Genomic DNA, 17,866 nt, shown 5'->3' on the forward strand with positions numbered 1-17,866 from the left:
TGGATTTAGAAGTAAAGTTTGTGAAAATTAATGTAGGATTTGATCGATGTGACAGATAAAAAAATGGTTTAATTGGTAGAAATTAAAGATTACCAAAATGCTCTTAGTAGTAAAAGTAATATAAAATAATAATTGTTAATATATATATATATATATATATATATATATATATATATATATATATATATATATATATATATATATATATANATATATATATATATATATATATATATATATATATATATATATATATATATATATATATATATATATATATATAATTGTAAAAATTATTATAAGGAGAGAAAAAAAATTACTTTCTTAAAATGAAAAGAAATTGTATTTAGGTAAAGTGAAATAATTATTTTTAAAATATAATATTTTGTGAATATAAGTCTGCATGGGAATCAAATCTGTCTCCGTTGGAACAAATACAAAATAATGTTCGTTCAAGCGAACAACTATCCACTCCGACCCTTCTTTACAAATTCCATTAAACATTGTCATCCTTTGAAACAAACACAACGATAATGTTTTTTTGTAAAAAACAGCTTTAAAACATTGGACGTACCAATTTGCTTAATTACTCATATTCTAATTCCTTCAATCAATACAAAATCAACCAGAACACTCAAGCATGAACAATAATCCAAATCATTCCCAATGTGCGATAACACAACAACATAAAAACATCCAATTAATAAAACTCACACCACACATATTAAGACTGACATTCCTTACCTGACCAAGCAACTCACAAAATCTTAAGTAATAAAACTCTTTCTAAAGTTCTATTTACACATAGAAATATCATAAGAATAATCATGATATACTTTTATGATCACTAATATGTAGAGTTTAATATTAATGATTAAAAAATACATAAATGAAAAAGGTTTACATCCAACATATAACAAAAAAAATTTATAAAATAAACTAAAACTCAATTTATGCATACAGAAAAAAAACTAATCAATTCAAATTAAAGAATTGATCGCAAAATCAATCATAAAAATCATTAAACCAATAAAAAAAAAGTTAAAAAATTATAAAAATAATATATTTTAAAATAATAAAATTTATTCATAATAAAACTATTTCTGGTAAAATTTTTAATATTAAAAGAATCAAACTTTACTATTTTTAAATAAAATGTCATAACTTTATGTACAACCTTTTCCTTTATCATAGACATCGTTTTCAAAATAATTATGTTCTATGCATAATGAAAGCATAGGTATGAATGAATGTATAAAAAATAATAGTTATGAACAGTTTTTCTTAAAAAGAAACTTAATTAATTGTTTACGAAAATTAATCCTTTCCGAAAGATTTCCCATCCATACTAAATGGTATTATTGATTTCTAAAATATTTTAATCTGTGAAAATAAATTTTATTTTATAGTTATTAGTATAATATATAAGTGTTACAGTTATTTCTTATATGATTTCTGAAGTAAAATAGATTTATATTTTTATCATTGAAAATAAAAATAAAATAAGAAACATGTTTAAACCGAAAATCCTAAAAAATGTATTTATTTTCAATTTCATGTGCCTTAAATTTAAATGTATAGACTTCCATAACTATTTTCAAAATTGAACTCACATTAATGGGACTATAATAATTAAATAACATATATTTCTTAATTTGGGGATGATATAATATAAATGTTGTTTGTATAATTCAATTTATCATAAATATTTAAATTTATTTAGAATTAATTATAAATTAAAAATTCAGTAAAACAATAAAAACTCAATTTATTTTGTCAATCACCGGAGATACCATAATAGGTACCGGAAATCAAGGAGGGGTGTTTCGTAAATTCCCAAGTAACGACTACACTTCGCGTATTGATTCCTTGACGGTCGTTATTGACTCTGTGACGGTAACGGTGACGCCGCGGCGGCTGTCAAATCTCTTTTTTCTCTCCAGAATCTTTTTGTGGCCTCTGAGAGACCCTCTGGGACGAAACGCCAGAAAACTCCCAAAGTATCGTTCTTCCTCCTCTCTTTGCAACATCGATACAGAAGATTTATGGATAACAGGTGCAAATCACTGCAGCACTGTTCCGTCGCAATTTTTTTCCACCGACAAGTGTTTGACTTTGTGGTTCCGTCGCTTTTTCAACCCTTCGATAGATTCATTCCTTGGCTACGCTTTCTGAGTCACAGATAACATTAAAGCAACTTTCTTTCTCCTGAATTTTTCTTCTGAAAAGATAAATAAGGTTAGTTTTCATGTGGGTTTTCATCTTTTAGCTGGATTCTTTTATTGTGTTTTTATATTTAGTTTTGGGTTTGTTGAGAACGATGTATGATGGTTTGTGTTGTTTTCGAATTATTAAGCATACTTTTTTGTATCAGGCTTTGATTGATGGTGTTTTATCTGGTTAAGGGTGTTCTTGGATAAATAAGTTGTCATCTCACGTAAGCTTGTATATAAGTTGTTCTTATAATGAAAGAGGAGTAAGTTTAAATTGTTGCTGCATAAATTGTAAATTGTTTTTCAAGCTGTTATTTGTATTTATTGAAATAAGTTTATGAATATGTTTTTATAAGATATTCCTCATACATACGAAAGTAGTTATGTCATAATATAAGTTCGAGGTTCTCTTGCATAAACTTCTTTGAAACTACTTACAAGAGAAGAAAATAAAAATGAAAAACGAATTGAGTTCTTCCCCAAATTGAAATGAACTAACTTAATTAACATCTACAGAAGTTCTATGATCTAACATGTTCAAAAGTTAAGGGGCATAGGTTGATTTTAACCTATAGGAGAAGCTTACTTCATTGACCATCTGATTTCTTTTTTATAAACACTTACAGAGAAATTTCTCTAAGCGCAACTTAAAATGCAAATAAGCTAACGCACCAGAATTTTAAATTGAGCCATTTTGAAAACTATATCCTATGATAACAAATATTTATCATATCATGTTTTCATCTATATATAATAACGTGATTATCTAACATACTGATTCATGTTATGGTGCTCCAGTGCTTACAGTTATTGACTTCGACCTTTTGCAAGCAAGATCTTGACATCGTGGCTTTCTGAGTTCTAAATCTGCATAATTATTCTGACAGAGATATTGCAAAGTGACTTGAGTTCCAATTATGCTGTAAAACCAAGGTGACTGCTTCAGCCCAATCTTCCGTTAAGAAGATGTCGTGGGCTAAGGGTCAATCCGCTGGTTGGACAGCTTTTGATCTCAAGCAGAGAAAGAACATCAATTTTGAATCTGAAGTTGATAAAGATCATTTCCCAGCTATAGGCACTTCTGAATCTACAGTCAAGAAGAACCATCTTCCTGCAAAGCCTTTCTCTTCAGTACTTCTGCCGACTAAACATTTCCCACCGTTGAAAGAGGGTTTGAATAACAAAAAGGCAGTATTGGGTTCTGATTCTGATGAAAAATATTGTGAAGGCCCTGCTCAGGAAGATGTTAATTTAGCTATCAAAAAGCTTAGAGAGCAGAATCTTTGGGCTGAACATAGCTTGATAGAGGATATATTGGCTGCTGTTAATAACAATGTTGATAAGGCCTCAGCTTTATTGGAAACAATGGCCTCTGCAGTTAATTTTGAAGACTACAAAGTATCATCTGCTGTGATAACTACGACAGATGATACCCCATATAAGAATAAAACTAATGAAAGTCTTACTTTGGGAAAGGTCAAGGATGATATTCCCTTTGATAATCACCAAGACAATGATAAAGTCTTGGAGAATAGAAATGTTTCCCCGATTCAAAACCTCTTGAATTCTGTTCCTGTAGAGCCTGAATGGGAGGATGATGATATTTACATTAGCAATCGAAAGGATGCATTAAAGACAATGAGGTACGAATTCTAACAGTTATATTCTTTCTTTCTGGAGCGGTGGTAGTTGTTATGTCTTACTTGCTTTTACGTGTTTCTTTTGTATGGTTATTTATTTATCAACCTATCCCCCTCATGTAATATATACTTATTTATGTATGAATCTATGTTTTTTCTTCTGTTGTCTATTTTTAATAAGATGACCGCGAAACACATTATTGATGATGGGATCTACGTGCAGTGAAACATATTGTTCAATGCTTGACTTTCTTTGAACTTATCAAGAAGTCTCCAAATTAAACACATTGTAATTTAATTGATAACTTGCACAAATTCCTGTATTGTTATCTGATATACCTATAAAGTCTTTGGTCTCACAAGTCAAACTACTATTAATTAACGAATTAACGGATCACTTTAACCTTAATCATTTACAATGAAAATGTCCTTTCGTAATGAGTTAATTTTCACGGTGGCGCCTGCTATTTTCTTTATGTCAGTAAAAAGCAATATGGTTTTAGATTGATTTGCAATAACTTTTTGAGAAAGATCTCTAGAAATACTTATTTTATGTGATAGCATTTCTTGTTTTACACATTCTTTTAGAATCGAAGGGACTAAATCCGTGCTGTTATATATTTCCTCTTCATAAATTTTCATTTGTAACACTTTCAATCATAGAGTTTTCATCCTTGTCCATAATTCGAGATGAAAACGTTTGAGAATTTTACGATGGTTGTTATATTGAAAAGATCACATTTCTGTATTCAGAAGACTTGAGATTTCATTCCTTTTTAATGAAACAGGTCAGCATCGCGACATTCTAGGGCAGCTTCTTTTGCTTTTTTAAGAGGTGATCATTTGTCAGCTCAACATCATTCAATGAAAGCTCGAGTGGAATGGCATACTGCTGAAGAGCTTAATTCTGATGCAGCCAGAAAAATTTTAAGTATCAGGAATAATGAAAATGATATCTGGAGACTTGATTTGCATGGTCTTCATGCAACTGAAGCTATTCAAGCATTGCAAGAACATCTCTACAAAATTGAAAGCCAAGGCTTCTTAAAGAGTTCATCCAATGGAGTGAAACAAAACGGGCTTGGACAATCTACTCTTATCAACAGTGCAAAATTGGACATCCAAGCACCATTACGACTTAGACCATTGGCATTACATGTCATAACAGGTATGTTGGCTTCTTTGACCGTGGATATGCATAGGCTATTGTGAGGGTAGCTTTCTATTTTCTTTTATGCCTCTATCTCCTATACTGTTTATTCTCTTTCAACAGTTTTGTTTCATGTATATTTGGACATTAAATTACATTTTGTTAGTGTCTGTTAGTTGTCATTTGATTGAAGCAAACATTCTTCAAAGTCTGACTAACCCTTTCATTAGTCATATAAATAAGCATCCTTTCATTGTTTTTGCTCTCTCTTTATTTTGTTGGTCAACCATTTATTTTCTCAGATTTGATAACTTGGTATACTCTTGTAAGTTCTTCATAACGTTTGGAAGATATGTCAGTATGTCATATTCTCCAAGTGATCACCTTGCTTCTGTATGTTTTAAAATCCAGTGTAATCTGACATTTTATCACTTTTAGACTTCTCTTATTCATGGAATATGTTAAGATTAATAATTTTTTTTTTTTCCATATAAACTAATCACGCAATTCTAACAATTTTAAAGGTGAAAATACTAATCATCATTTTGCATGCAACTAATCTAATTGTCACAGTAATCGCAACTTGTTTCTGTTGATAGTTCTCTTCTACTTACAGAAAAGGAACATTTTATCCAAGTAAATTCTCCTTTGTTATTCTTTTAAACTTTTTCTCCCAATCTCTAGTTATGATACTTGTTGCTTCCCTCTCACCATTCAATTCAACTGTTTATTTGTTGAAAAATTATCATTTTCCTGAATAGAAAATTAGGATTTTAACTATTCATTTAGAAAACCTGTGTCCTTGGTTGGAACCAACAATCATCTTTGAGGACCTTGATCGTGTTTTCATTTTTACAGGCGTTGGTAATCACAGTCGGGGACAGGCCTCCCTTCCTACAGCTGTTAGAAGTTTCCTCAATGAAAACAGGTAGCACCTCTCCTGTCGCTTGTTATCTATATGGCTTCCTTATTGAAAACTAGTAAAAAAACGTGTAGCCTAGTGCATGAGATACAATTGTGTGTCTCTAGGAACAAGGTCTGCTTTAATTCTTATTTCATTTGTTTGTATATATTGTGCTGTAGGTACCGTTTTGAGGAGATGAGACCAGGAGTAATTACAGTGTGGCCTAAGTTTCGTCAAAATTGATCGTTAAACCCATTAGAAACTTGTTCTTTTTTTTGTATGTATATCATTGATAGGGATCATATTTAGTCATGGTGATACTAAGATTCTCCCTTGTTAGGGATCATATTTAATTATTTGCCGTGGCCGTGGAAATGAATTGAATACAGATGAAGCTAACTTATTCGAATATTTGAATTTTGGAATGAAGCCTTTAGTTGTAGGCTTCCTTTCCTATTAAATTTGACTTCAAATTCTTATGGTTCTCAAAACTTATCAATTTTGTTAAATTGTTTTGCGTGTTGTAACATTGCACATCATAGTCAAAACTAGATAAGAGTGTGACCAAAAGGATGTACTTGTTTTCATTATTTATTCCAGACAGCGTCTTCTTTAGGCGTTCAATTTTGAAGATGGTATCAGAGCTCAGTCTAAAATTTTACATTCGAAATACTTCCATAAAACTTTCTCAAAGTTAAGGGCTGAATCTCTCTCCCTATGTTTTCAGCCTGGGATTCTTGAATATGATCGTAGAAAACACTGAATATGAACAATGGCTTGAACTCCTCTTTTAAGTACACACATTTCATATTAGTCCCCTGTTTAATAGATATAAAAATAAGATATCACAATTAGTACTGACTAGGTGATTAAATGTGTTTGCATAAATTTATATTAGAAACATTTTTTTTTGACAATGTCACAGTTTAAGTGTAAATATCACTAAATCCAAGTTCGTTTGTCTAAACACATTATTTTCATTCCTTACTCTTTTAAAATTATAAATTAAGAACAACGTTTCTTAAATTTGAAGCTACTTTGGATGGACACAGTCACAAAGGTCCAAAAAGTTAAACTCAGAGCAACATCAGAAACAACAAAGAAGCTTCCTAATATTGTGCATTTCTTTACGAAATTTCCTTGATGACATTCTCCCAGTCTTTATGAGAAAAAGGTCTTGTCCTGGACTAGAAAATAAAATCAAGAGCTAAGCTTCTATATACCTATATGAATTTCATTCAATTTCACAACATGTACCCACCATACTTCTATCCTTCTACTTTCTGTGGTGCATTTGCAATAAACTTCACCAATTTGTGGTTTAACAGAAGAGGTATCTCTATTGAGCCATTCTGTGATCCTCCAAACTGCACTTCAAATCTTATGGAAAACTTTGGAGCTACACAAAGAACACCCTCCACCACCACGACACCTTCATCATCCACCTTAGACACTTATGAATCAAAGGGGCATCACGAAAAGTTATACACTGATTTCAAAATTTACTGGCCCTTCAACATGCCCTTGACTTCAGAAGCTGCAGCACTTCGTGTCATCAGAAACTTGGAGAACCTTGGCTTATACTACACACTCTTTGTGTGGATCATTCTCTTCATTGTCCTCATTCCTCATCGTAAGATCTCATTGATTTTGCTGGTCATCATGACTTATGTGACAGTCCTTTACTGTTTACTTCTAAGGGCATACCCCAAATCTGTTTTCCTTCACAGAAGCATTGATAAAAGGTTTGTCTTGGCTTTACTAGTGTTTGCAGCAATAGTGCAGCTGATTTTGACTGAGGCTGGGATTCATCTTGCAGTGACTTTGGCTTGTGCTGTGCCTTTGGTTTTGGTGCATGCAGTTTTGTGGGTTAGTCACCATGCCTTTGAGATTGAGGATGATTCTTGTACCAGAGAATTTGCTTCTGTTGCTAGTCATAATAGATGTACGTGTGGAGCTAAGGGCATAGAGAATGTTTAAAGTTTGATTAATTGTGTACATATGGTTTTAAATTGCCATTGCAAGGTGGTAGGTAGCTGCGGATTCTTGCAAATTAAAGGAAAAATGTTCATAGTTATAATATCTGTTTACTTATATATAATTTTCTTTGTAGATGATTCTAGTGAGCTTTCCAATTTTGAAACTTTGAAAAAACATATAAGGATAGGATTTATGTAGTTTTTGGGTAACCGGGGACTTATATAGTTTAAGAACATAACTTTAGAAAAAATAGTATTTATTTTCTTGATTTCAGAAATGATAATAACAAAAATATGTGCCTGGTTTATCTAATTTTAATATTTTAAAAGGTTATAAAATAATTCTACCATTTTTTTAAAATTCATCAAAAATATTTAAGAAGTTAAATATATATCTATTTAAAGGTATTTTTAAATTTAGTCTAACTTTCGTTTTGAATAATTTTTTTTAATAAGTTAAAATAAAAATGAATCATTTCGTGGAATATTTTTGTACTGAGATGAGGATCACACACAATTGAGTTAAAACATTACTGGAAAAAAAATCAAAAACATTATATTGCTCTCTCTCTCCAAAAAAAATTAAGTTACTTCCAATAAAAATATAAAATGCTAAATAATATCAGAAATAGCTATTACTCAATTAACATCTACATAACAGATAACTTTAGGATGATTAGTATAACCATATAATAAATCTTTTCTAACATATTCTTTAATATATTTTAATATAGAAATGATTGCAAATGAAGAATTGAGAATTGAGTCACCATTAATGACAAAGGAAACGTCAATACCATTAATATTAAAATAATTTAATTTTTCAACTAATTTTTTTGTATACAGTGAGAAAGACTCTGTTGGTTTTAGATAGAAATGATAGGACATATCGAAGAATAAAATAATCATCTCAAATATAAAAAAAAGCTATCTCCACAAACTCACATTATTTTTATTTATTGTATTATTTATAGTAAAGATATGAAAATTATTTATTATTTAGTCTCATCTCCACGTCTTAATCATAGTCCCTGTCCCACCTGTAAAATTATACAAAATTTGTAAAAGGTCAGTATCAAACTGCTAAAATGTACACATACTAAAATTAAAACTATGTAGCAAAAAAGTTGGCATTTACACCATATATGTACTTTGAAAATTCAAAAGTTGTCAGTTGAAAAACACAAAGCATAGGGGGAGGAAGCTTCCAAGTTCCATGAATGAGCTAATTAAGCAGTAACAAATTGATTCTACCACTGACATTGACTAGAGGGTTTGAAGTTTCTGTGGAGAGATCTTGGAAGCTGGAAGCGAAATATTTTACACTTGCATGATCATGGATTCTTTGAGTATTTCTTCAGTTCCTGAACATGCCAGAGAGAACAGTGAAAACAAGAACTTCTTGCTTCCAAGAAAACCTGTAAGTTATTATGTACACCTTGCTTTCTCTCATAGTTGAATCGGACTGAATTTGCACACAAAAATAGCCTTATGCTTTCTGCAAGTTATGCAGTTAATAGTTTTTATGAACCTTTCTTATTAAAACTTGACTCTCTTATTTGATTTAACTGATCTTTTTATGTTGCAAATTTCGAAATTACAACAAAGGCAAGAGAACCAAATCCAATCATATACAGGAAATTGCGTCGAGGGTCTGCAGGGAGAATTCCAGAGAAACAAATTGAGGTCTGAAAGTGTTAGAATATGTTTGATCTGAAGTTACATAATGAAGTTTGACATAGAATTGTGCATTCTAATGTATGAACAGAAGAAGAAAAAAATTGTTGTTTCTGTAAAAGTACTTAGTTCTTTTAACTTTAATTCAAGCATGTATTCAATCTTCTATGTTAGACGAGTTTTTGTATTTTTCAAATTTGGTTCAAAATTCATTGAGTTCATAGATCTTAAAAAAATTTGACTTGATCATATATTTATCATAAAAGATGAACTTGGTCTCTCTTCAGTGAAACTTAAGACACTTAAATTAGAAGCAGACAAGCTCATTGATTTATAGCAAAACTAGTATCAAAGTATTAGTTTCACCATTTTTGCCCCAAAATTAAAAGGTCTAAACAGTTCTTACCCTGATGTTTTCTTCTTTCTTATCAATTTTATCATTGTGATCATCTCTGTTTTGTGTGTTTTCTTTGTATTTCTTCCCCCTCCCTCCATTCTAACATACATATATACATGTTTGTGTTTGCATGAAAAGTACCCTATAAATAAGGAGTTACTGAGAACAATAGCGTACTTGAGAACTGCCATATATTATGAGGTAAGATCACCACCGTAATTTCATTTTAGTCTACTTTTGAATTACATATAGAACTTTGAAGGAATGCTGAAATCATTAAATTGTATATATGATTTTTACTCCAAATGCAATGCAGCATGATAAAATATTGCCTAACAATAAAGCCTGTATTATTGAGGAGGAAGATGAAGAAGAGTGGAGCACAGAAAGCGACCAGGAAAAGGGACAAAAGCAGCTTGAAAAGTCAATTCAAAAGCCTAACAACAACGACTCTACGTGCATGCTAACCAAAAACCAGAGAAAGAAACGCAACTACATTGACAATGTTAGTTATCTGATTAATTTGCTTGTTCAATCTAGAAAAAAAGTACCTTAGTATTGATTAAGGTTGGCCATTTCCAATACCTATAAATCTTGAATGCCCAGAATAGTTTTTTTTTTCCTCTGGAAAAGTGTTGATAAATCATATTCAAATTTAATTGAAATAAGTACTATTCTGAATTCCCCTATAATGATATTAAGATTATCACATTCCAATCATTATGCACTTTAGTGTATGATAATTTTATCACTCTTATTTTACAAAGCCATGTTAGGAAAATAAAGGAGAAAGAATTTACTTTTAGAGACACACAAAGTGACATGAGAATTTTGATTGTATCGGAATAAACATCAGTGAGGATCATAGTAATTTATTTGACTGATTCTTTCTACTATGTCAGATAAACAAGAAATGTGCTTTATCTTCTTCCTCTTCCCATGTGATAAACATAAAAAACACAAGCAAAACTTCACAGCGTGGAGGCCTAGGATTGACAGAAAATGATTCTTACATAAGTGCTTCCATGTGCAAGGCATTCATACAGTTCTGCTCAACAGAGATAATTTGTCCACAAGAACATCGTGCTGCACTAGCAGTGAAGTTGTATGGAGTTCAAGTAGCACTTTTATCTGGTTTGGGTAACCCTTTTCAGAATATATCCCAATCCTTAACAAGCTCAACAAACATCTCAAAGACACCAATTTTAAGTCTATGGCAAGCCTCAACTGGGTTCTTACCGGCCATAATATGGAGCGGAATGTTCATAGTGAGTTTTGTGTACACAATAGTGGTGGTTTGGTCTTTGGCTTTTAGAGTGCCTATTATCTCTATGTTGTGCATTGCTCTTCTTTACTCTTTATCTGTGTTGGTTGCTGTAGCATCAGGATTTGATGTCGCTTGTGGCACGTTTAGATTGAGTGGCATCTTGTTTTCATGTTTAGGGGTTCTTGGTTTTGTTTTGATCCTTCTTATTCTGCTCCTGCTTGTGCTTTTTGCTTCCTGGAGATGCAAAAAACAAGATGGAGGAGCAAAGTGATTAGTTCTTGGTGTCTTTGCAGTGTTGTGTTATGGTGAATTTTTTGGTATATGAATAATTTTCCTGCCATATTTTGGGTGAAAGACTAATCTCATTTGTAATAGGATGAATTTGTCACACTGTTAAGATAGAAAATAGGGTTCTCCATTGTGTATAGCTGGTGATTATCTTTATGGTTTGAATGATGAGAATTTCCACATGACTTTGTTCATTGTTTGAAAACAATCTTCTCCAACGAGCTGGTGATTTGCAACCATTCAAATTTTTTAATGTCCTCTAAAAAAACAAGGGAAAATTCTAAATTGTAATTGTTTGGGATAGCACATCATTTAGAGTTAAGACTACTTTACAATTGATAAGGTATGCAAATCTCACCTTAAAATGGTATCAAACTTCACCTTAAGATTTAAGATGGTATCAGAACTATTCAAAATTTATCTTAACTAAAGTTTTTACTTTTTTTGGTCTATTATGTCACTCTCCTCATGTTCCTATTAAATCATCATTTGTGTTTAGTTCCAAATTTAAGATATATATCTTTCGGTGTGAGAGGGTGTTAAAGATCTTATATGAACTAAAGATAAAATAAACTTACAATGCAAACTTCAATTTATAAATTGATTTTGTAAGATTAAATTAAATTAAAATCTATTTTTTAAAAGTTACCTTAGTCATAATATGATATTAACAAAAAGTAATTAATTTCAATAAAGAAATTATTATATAATAATCAAGATATAGTAAAAATTAATAAAACTTATTTTTTCTAAATATTAGTTGACATAGATGTGTGTGGTACATATAAGTGTATGATAAATTCTCCATCCCAAAAGTCCAAAACATCTCACTCCCACAGTTAGAATTTAAGATGATTTATTTAGAACTGAAATTTTGAAAAGATGCATTAATTATCATTTGAATGGTACATCACAATCCATTGGACTTTGGGGCATATGGAAGCATTTGCCTACTTTTATTACATCCATATACTTAATTTCTTTTTGCTAAAAAATAAAAATAAAAATCATCCATCATGTTTATGTAAACAACACTAAATAATGATAGTGAAGACTGAGGGCACAAAAATTTAAACAGCATCAGAATAATTCTCAGCAACACTTTCATCATGGCCAGTGAGAGGAGCCAGTTCTCCTTTAGCAGAAGCAGTCTCAACCTCAAAGGCATCAAAACTAGCCCACAAAATAGCATGAACCAAAACTAAGGGCACACTACTAGCCAAAGTCACTGCAAGATGAATACCTGCTTCGGTCAAAATCAGCTGTACTGCAGTTGCAACTGCCAGCAAAGTCAACACAGCTCTTTTATCTATGATTCTGTGAAGCACAACAGAGTTTGGAAACGCCCTCAGAATTAAACAGTAAATGGTTGTGACATAGGTCATGATCACCAACAGAATCAAGGACACCTTACGCCTAGGGATGAGGGTTATGAAGAGTATGATCCACACAAAGAGTGTGTAGTACAAGCCAAAACTCCCTATGTTTCTCATGATTCGGACTCCTGCAGCTTCTGATGTTGGTGGTATGTTGATGGGGCAGTAGACTCTGAAGTTGGCATAGAAAATTTCTTGATACCCTTTTGGTTCTCGTTCATGAGGGTCAGTGGATGATGATGGTGGTGGTGGAGAGGAAGGTATTCTCTGTTTGGCTCCATAGTTTGCCATGACACTTGAAGTGAAACTTGGAAGAACAAATAATATGAAAAATTTTCTCAAAAAACGTCTCAAAGAAAACCAGTAAGATTATAATAAGGAGGATATAGACTCGTATATAACTTTCTCTGAGTTTAATTTGGACCAACTTGATGCATATATAGAATATGTAAATATCAGATTCAAAGAAATTGCTCTCAGAATAGCTGGTTGGTTGACTAGAAGACTTGGAAAATAATTTGCGCACTGAGAACTTGTCAACCATTACCCACAGAATACAAACTTCACCATAGAACTCTGTAGTTATTGGTTAATTTTTAATTACCTAGTTCTAGACTTGTAGATATATCAACATTGGCATCACAATTTCTCTAGGAGAAAGAGCAAAACTGTTTGTTTGTGATTGGATTAGTCTCTAAGATTTAGAAATTTTTTACAAGTCCTTAAGATAAGTTTGTAGATTAATTTAATACAAAGTATAGTATCTTTCAGCTGAAGTTGTTTGCGTGTCAAAAGGAAACAAAGGGAAGAGAAGAAAGTTATGCAGAGTGTGCATTGGGCTAATAGCAAAACTTAAATGTAGATGGAAGACTCCTTCTATCTTCATACGTCTAATTTATCATAATTACATAAATAGATAAATTGTATTAAAGTGATGATTTTATTGTAAAAAAGTCATGTAAATATAACACCATTTTAGTTTAAAACATTTTTAAAATGAAAGTTATGTGAAATTAAGACTATTTCATTTTAAAATATTTTAAATTAAATTATACTAATTTAACATAATTTTTATAAATATTAAACTATAGTTGTATCAATTTAGTATAATTTTAGTTTAAAATGCATTAAAGTTGAGTTAATTTGATATAACTTTAGTTTAAAATATAATTTGACCTTTATACAATTTTTTTATATTATAAACAAAATACAACTTATCCATTTTCATAAATTTTTTTAATTTATTATATTTTAATAATTTTGAAAATAAATTACATTATTTTAGTGTTTTTGCCTAAATAAATACAATTAAAATTATAAAAACCAATTTTACATAATAAACCGGTATCATTTGTCAACTTAAAAATATAATTATATATATATTTTATTTAAAAGTAATTATTATAAAAACTTATATTTATAAAATTACAACTGTATTATTTTAATATAATAAAAATATGAAATTTTCTGGAAATTATATTATTTTAATGCAATAAAAATATGTAGTGTTTCATAATTTGTTTTTGTTTAAGTGCTTAGGTTAGGACAGCTAGTAAAATATTTGGCAAGCAACTAATTAAAGTCAAAATTGGAGACCTTCTATGAACTTACAAATGTTGAATATTTAATGCATGAGACCGTTGAATGAATTTAGCCACATTCAATGATAATAATACTATAATATAATTAATCCTCAAAATTCCTTCTGAGTTTACATTTTGTGTGTACAACGTAAAATGTTACAAAAAAAATGGTTTGGTTAATATAACTTTGTAATAATAATAAAAAATATTTTTTCCTTTGTGTATTTCTTGCTTTCACCTTATCATGTTCATTAAAAAAAAATACAGTTTATCTTATGTATAAAAATATCAAATGTTGATTAAGTTCTGTTGTTTTATTGGTAGTTGAAGTAATTGGAGTAATGTTGTGAATGTTTCCAAACATATTGGGAGAAGAAAATAGGAGATATAACATTCTTTTATAAATTAAAATTAATTTTGAACTTCTTTCATATTAGTTTGTATAAAAGATGATTTTAACTAACTTAGGTTATGAAATTCTTTTTAATTTTTCTTTAATTTTGAAAATGAATATAAAAAATAGCAGTTTTGATAATGTTGTGCTAAAAGACATGCATCAGAAAAAATATCTGACATCTAGTGTTCTGGTAAAAGACAGACATGCAGCAGAAAAGAAATCCTCTGCTAGTTAAGAGTTAGCCATGGAATACTCTGTTTCATCTCTCTCTCTGGGTTTCCCTCAAAACTCAACACCCAAAATTTTCCAAGTCTTCAGCTTTACAGCTTCCAAAACCCAGCAAAGGAGACCTGCCAGATTCACCACTCCCAGAAAGTACAGGACCAAGAAGGTAAAACCATTCACAGAAAAGGACGCGTTTCCGTGTTCCTTACCCCTCCACAACAAAAATCCAATCTTCATCTACAAAGACATCAAGCGTTTCGCTCGCGAGAACAAGCTCAAGGAAGCTCTGACCATCTTGGACTACGTGGACCAACGTGGCATTCCCGTGGATGCCACAACTTTCTCTTCTGTCATCGCCGCCTGCATACGTACCAAGTCATTGTCACAAGGGAGGGAAGTTCACATCCATATCAGAATCAATGGACTCGAAAAAAACGTTTTCTTGCGGACAAAGTTGGTTCAAATGTACACCTCATGTGGGTCGTCGGAAGAGGCGCGTAAACTGTTTGATGGATTGCCCTGTGAGAGTGTCTACCCCTGGAACGCTTTGCTCAGAGGGACTGTGGTTTCTGGGGAAAGGCAGTACATTGAGTTGCTTAAGACTTATGCGGAGATGAGGGCATTGGGGGTTCAGCTGAATGTGTACAGTTTCTCCAATGTGATCAAGAGCTTCGCCGGCGCATCGGCGTTTTCGGAAGGATTGAAGACTCATGCGCTTTTGATTAAGAATGGATTTTTGGATAACTACATTCTTAGAACCACTTTGATTGATATGTACTTCAAGTGTGGGAAGGTTAGGCTTGCTTGCCGTGTGTTTGAGGAAATTCCTGAGAGGGATATTGTCGCGTGGGGGGCGATGCTTGCTGGGTTTGCACACAATAGAATGCAGAGGGAGGTGTTAGAGTATGTGAGGTGGATGGTGAAGGAGGGAGTGAAGCCGAATTCGGTTGTGATTGCAATTGCGGTTCCTGTGGTTGGGGAGGTTTGTGCAAGGAGGTTGGGTCAGGAGTTTCATGCTTATGTTTTGAAAACGAAATCTTACTCTAAGCAGGTGCCGGTTCAGTCTGCTTTGATTGATATGTACTGCAAGTGTGGGGATATGATTTCGGCTAGACGGGTTTTTTATGGTTCCAAGGAGAGGAATGTGGTTTGTTGGACGGCTCTGATGGCGGGGTATGCTGTAAATGGAAAACTTGAGCAGGCACTGAGGTCCACCATTTGGATGCAGCAAGAAGGATTCAAGCCTGATGTGGTGACGATTGCGACTGTTCTTCCAGTCTGTGCACAATTGAGGGCTCTGGAACAAGGGAGGCAAATTCATGCTTATGCTTTGAAACGTTGGTTTCTGCCTAATGTGTCTATAACTTCTCAATTAATGATGATGTACTCTAAGTGTGGTGTTGTTGAATATTCTAGAAGATTATTTGATAATATGGAAGAAAGGAATGTGATTTCGTGGACTGCCATGATTGATTCATTGATAAAAAATGGACATCTGTGTGAAGCACTTGGTGTGATGAGATCAATGCAATTGACAAAGTACAGGCCTGATTCTGTTGCTATAGCAAGGATGTTGAGTGTTTGTGGTGAACTAAAACTTGTAAAGCTTGGGAAGGAGATTCATGGGCAGATCTTGAAAAAGAACTTTGCATCAGTTCCTTTTGTTTCTGCAGAACTTATAAATACGTATGGTTCATTTCGAGATGTTAACAAGGCTAAGTTGGTGTTTAATGCAGTCCCCGTTAAAGATTCTATAACATGGACTGCTCTTATAAAGGCGTATGGATATAATGAACTGTATCACGATGCAATTAGCCTTTTTGATCATATGGGATCTTCTCCGAATCACTTCACTTTTGCAGCCATTCTATCTATATGTGACAGAGCTGGATTTGTTGATGATGCTTGTAGAATCTTCAATTTAATGCCTAAATATAAAATTGAAGCATCTAAGGAACACTTTGCAATTTTGGTGCAACTACTTACCCGCAATGGTCAACTAGAGAAAGCTCAAAGATTTGAACAAATGAGTTCTTTCTTGTAAAAGAGACACCGCCACCTTTTCCTTTTAAAAGGTTTATAGAATGTTAAACAATCCAGAATCCTCACATCACATGTAACTTTTGGCAAAAAATTTGTAAGTTCTCATGTATTTGTAAATTTGTTCCATAGTGTACGGCTCATAAGATTTTCTCTGAGCTTCTCTACCAAATTAAGTGTTTATATTATTCATATATGAATTTGTAGCTTTTGAATATAATAAAAGAGCTAATTTAGAAGCTAATTTCAAGTGCCTCTCTTCATACTTTTGGGAGTCTGGAGTTCTAAATATTATTTGGACAGAAGTAACCTTATCAAGGTTTCAATATTGCAATTCATGCCATTCTTAAAATTTTAGAACCCTGAACCTAGTGATGTATATAGTTTTGCATAAGAGATCAATTTGGCCTGCAATCTTTAACCATGAAGATATTAGTTTGGGATCTGTTGATTTGTTCACCAGTTAGTTTTAAGTTTGGAAGTAATGGTATCCCGTATGAAAAAAATTGAATAGGCACATCTTCTTCCAAACTACTGATAAAGTTATATTGTAATTGACATACGACGAATTAATTTCCTATCAAATGTAAAATGCATTTTTTGGTTGTTTGTATCCACTCATGCTAATGATTTTGTTTCTGCCGTGATTTCAAGTTGGTGTCATTGACTGTTATTATGTGGCATAAAATAATATTGGTGGCTATACGAGGACTTCATTTTGACAGAGGCA

The 17,866-nt window shown here is 32.0% G+C and overlaps 4 protein-coding genes across 9 annotated transcripts; 3 read left to right on the top strand and 1 right to left on the bottom strand.

Moving 5' to 3' along the window:
* Window positions 1-1,787: 1,787 nt before the first annotated feature.
* LOC106759622 lies at window positions 1,788-7,971 on the top strand. 5 transcript variants are annotated; one of them, XM_022779955.1, is made up of 6 exons: window positions 1,788-2,238; window positions 3,012-3,856; window positions 4,642-5,021; window positions 5,862-5,931; window positions 7,236-7,540; window positions 7,673-7,971. In XM_022779955.1, exons 2-6 carry the CDS (start codon window positions 3,180-3,182, stop codon window positions 7,885-7,887), a joined length of 1,647 nt encoding a protein of 548 aa, XP_022635676.1. In that variant the 5' UTR covers window positions 1,788-2,238; window positions 3,012-3,179; the 3' UTR covers window positions 7,888-7,971. The 5 variants fall into 5 exon arrangements, with proteins under 5 accessions (XP_022635676.1, XP_022635678.1, XP_022635677.1 ...); XM_022779957.1 differs by having other exon boundaries at window positions 7,727-7,971; XM_022779956.1 differs by having other exon boundaries at window positions 7,236-7,652; window positions 7,727-7,910.
* Window positions 7,972-8,992: 1,021 nt separating this feature from the next.
* Window positions 8,993-10,658, top strand: LOC106758197. Its single transcript, XM_014641147.2, has 4 exons — window positions 8,993-9,306; window positions 9,495-9,572; window positions 10,099-10,161; window positions 10,277-10,658. Exons 1-4 carry the CDS (start codon window positions 9,217-9,219, stop codon window positions 10,514-10,516), a joined length of 471 nt encoding a protein of 156 aa, XP_014496633.1. The 5' UTR covers window positions 8,993-9,216; the 3' UTR covers window positions 10,517-10,658.
* A 719-nt stretch (window positions 10,659-11,377) lies between these two features.
* Window positions 11,378-13,360, bottom strand: LOC106758196 (PRA1 family protein F4-like). 2 transcript variants are annotated; one of them, XM_014641146.2, is made up of 2 exons: window positions 12,759-13,360; window positions 11,378-11,461 (listed from the first exon to the last, which is right to left on the bottom strand). In XM_014641146.2, the coding sequence occupies exons 1-2, from the start codon at window positions 13,180-13,182 to the stop codon at window positions 11,400-11,402; spliced, it is 486 nt and encodes a 161-aa protein (XP_014496632.1). In that variant the 5' UTR covers window positions 13,183-13,360; the 3' UTR covers window positions 11,378-11,399. The 2 variants fall into 2 exon arrangements, with proteins under 2 accessions (XP_014496632.1, XP_014496631.1); XM_014641145.2 differs by lacking the exon at window positions 11,378-11,461 and having other exon boundaries at window positions 12,300-13,357.
* A 1,708-nt stretch (window positions 13,361-15,068) lies between these two features.
* Window positions 15,069-17,382, top strand: LOC106758701 (pentatricopeptide repeat-containing protein At1g71460, chloroplastic). Its single transcript, XM_014641661.2, has one exon. It carries the CDS (start codon window positions 15,116-15,118, stop codon window positions 17,138-17,140), a length of 2,025 nt encoding a protein of 674 aa, XP_014497147.1. The 5' UTR covers window positions 15,069-15,115; the 3' UTR covers window positions 17,141-17,382.
* The last annotated feature ends 484 nt before the right edge of the window (window positions 17,383-17,866 follow it).

Source organism: Vigna radiata, chromosome 4 (genome assembly GCF_000741045.1).
Source record: "Vigna radiata var. radiata cultivar VC1973A chromosome 4, Vradiata_ver6, whole genome shotgun sequence".
Lineage (NCBI taxonomy): Eukaryota > Viridiplantae > Streptophyta > Magnoliopsida > Fabales > Fabaceae > Vigna > Vigna radiata.

What these genes read in the sequence shown, in the direction of transcription:
- LOC106758197 (XM_014641147.2), top strand. Translation starts at nt 9,217, where the DNA reads ATGATCATGGATTCTTTGAGTATTTCTTCAGTTCCTGAACATGCCAGA. An exon ending in TCTTGCTTCCAAGAAAACCT is followed by an intron (nt 9,307 to 9,494) that starts GTAAGTTATTAT and finishes ATTACAACAAAG; the next exon opens with GCAAGAGAACCAAATCCAAT. An exon ending in TTCCAGAGAAACAAATTGAG is followed by an intron (nt 9,573 to 10,098) that starts GTCTGAAAGTGT and finishes TTGCATGAAAAG; the next exon opens with TACCCTATAAATAAGGAGTT.
- LOC106759622 (XM_022779954.1), top strand. Translation starts at nt 3,180, where the DNA reads ATGTCGTGGGCTAAGGGTCAATCCGCTGGTTGGACAGCTTTTGATCTC. An exon ending in GATGCATTAAAGACAATGAG is followed by an intron (nt 3,857 to 4,641) that starts GTACGAATTCTA and finishes TTAATGAAACAG; the next exon opens with GTCAGCATCGCGACATTCTA. An exon ending in GGCATTACATGTCATAACAG is followed by an intron (nt 5,022 to 5,861) that starts GTATGTTGGCTT and finishes TCATTTTTACAG; the next exon opens with GCGTTGGTAATCACAGTCGG.
- LOC106758701 (XM_014641661.2), top strand. Translation starts at nt 15,116, where the DNA reads ATGGAATACTCTGTTTCATCTCTCTCTCTGGGTTTCCCTCAAAACTCA.
- LOC106758196 (XM_014641145.2), bottom strand. Translation starts at nt 13,182, where the DNA reads ATGGCAAACTATGGAGCCAAACAGAGAATACCTTCCTCTCCACCACCA.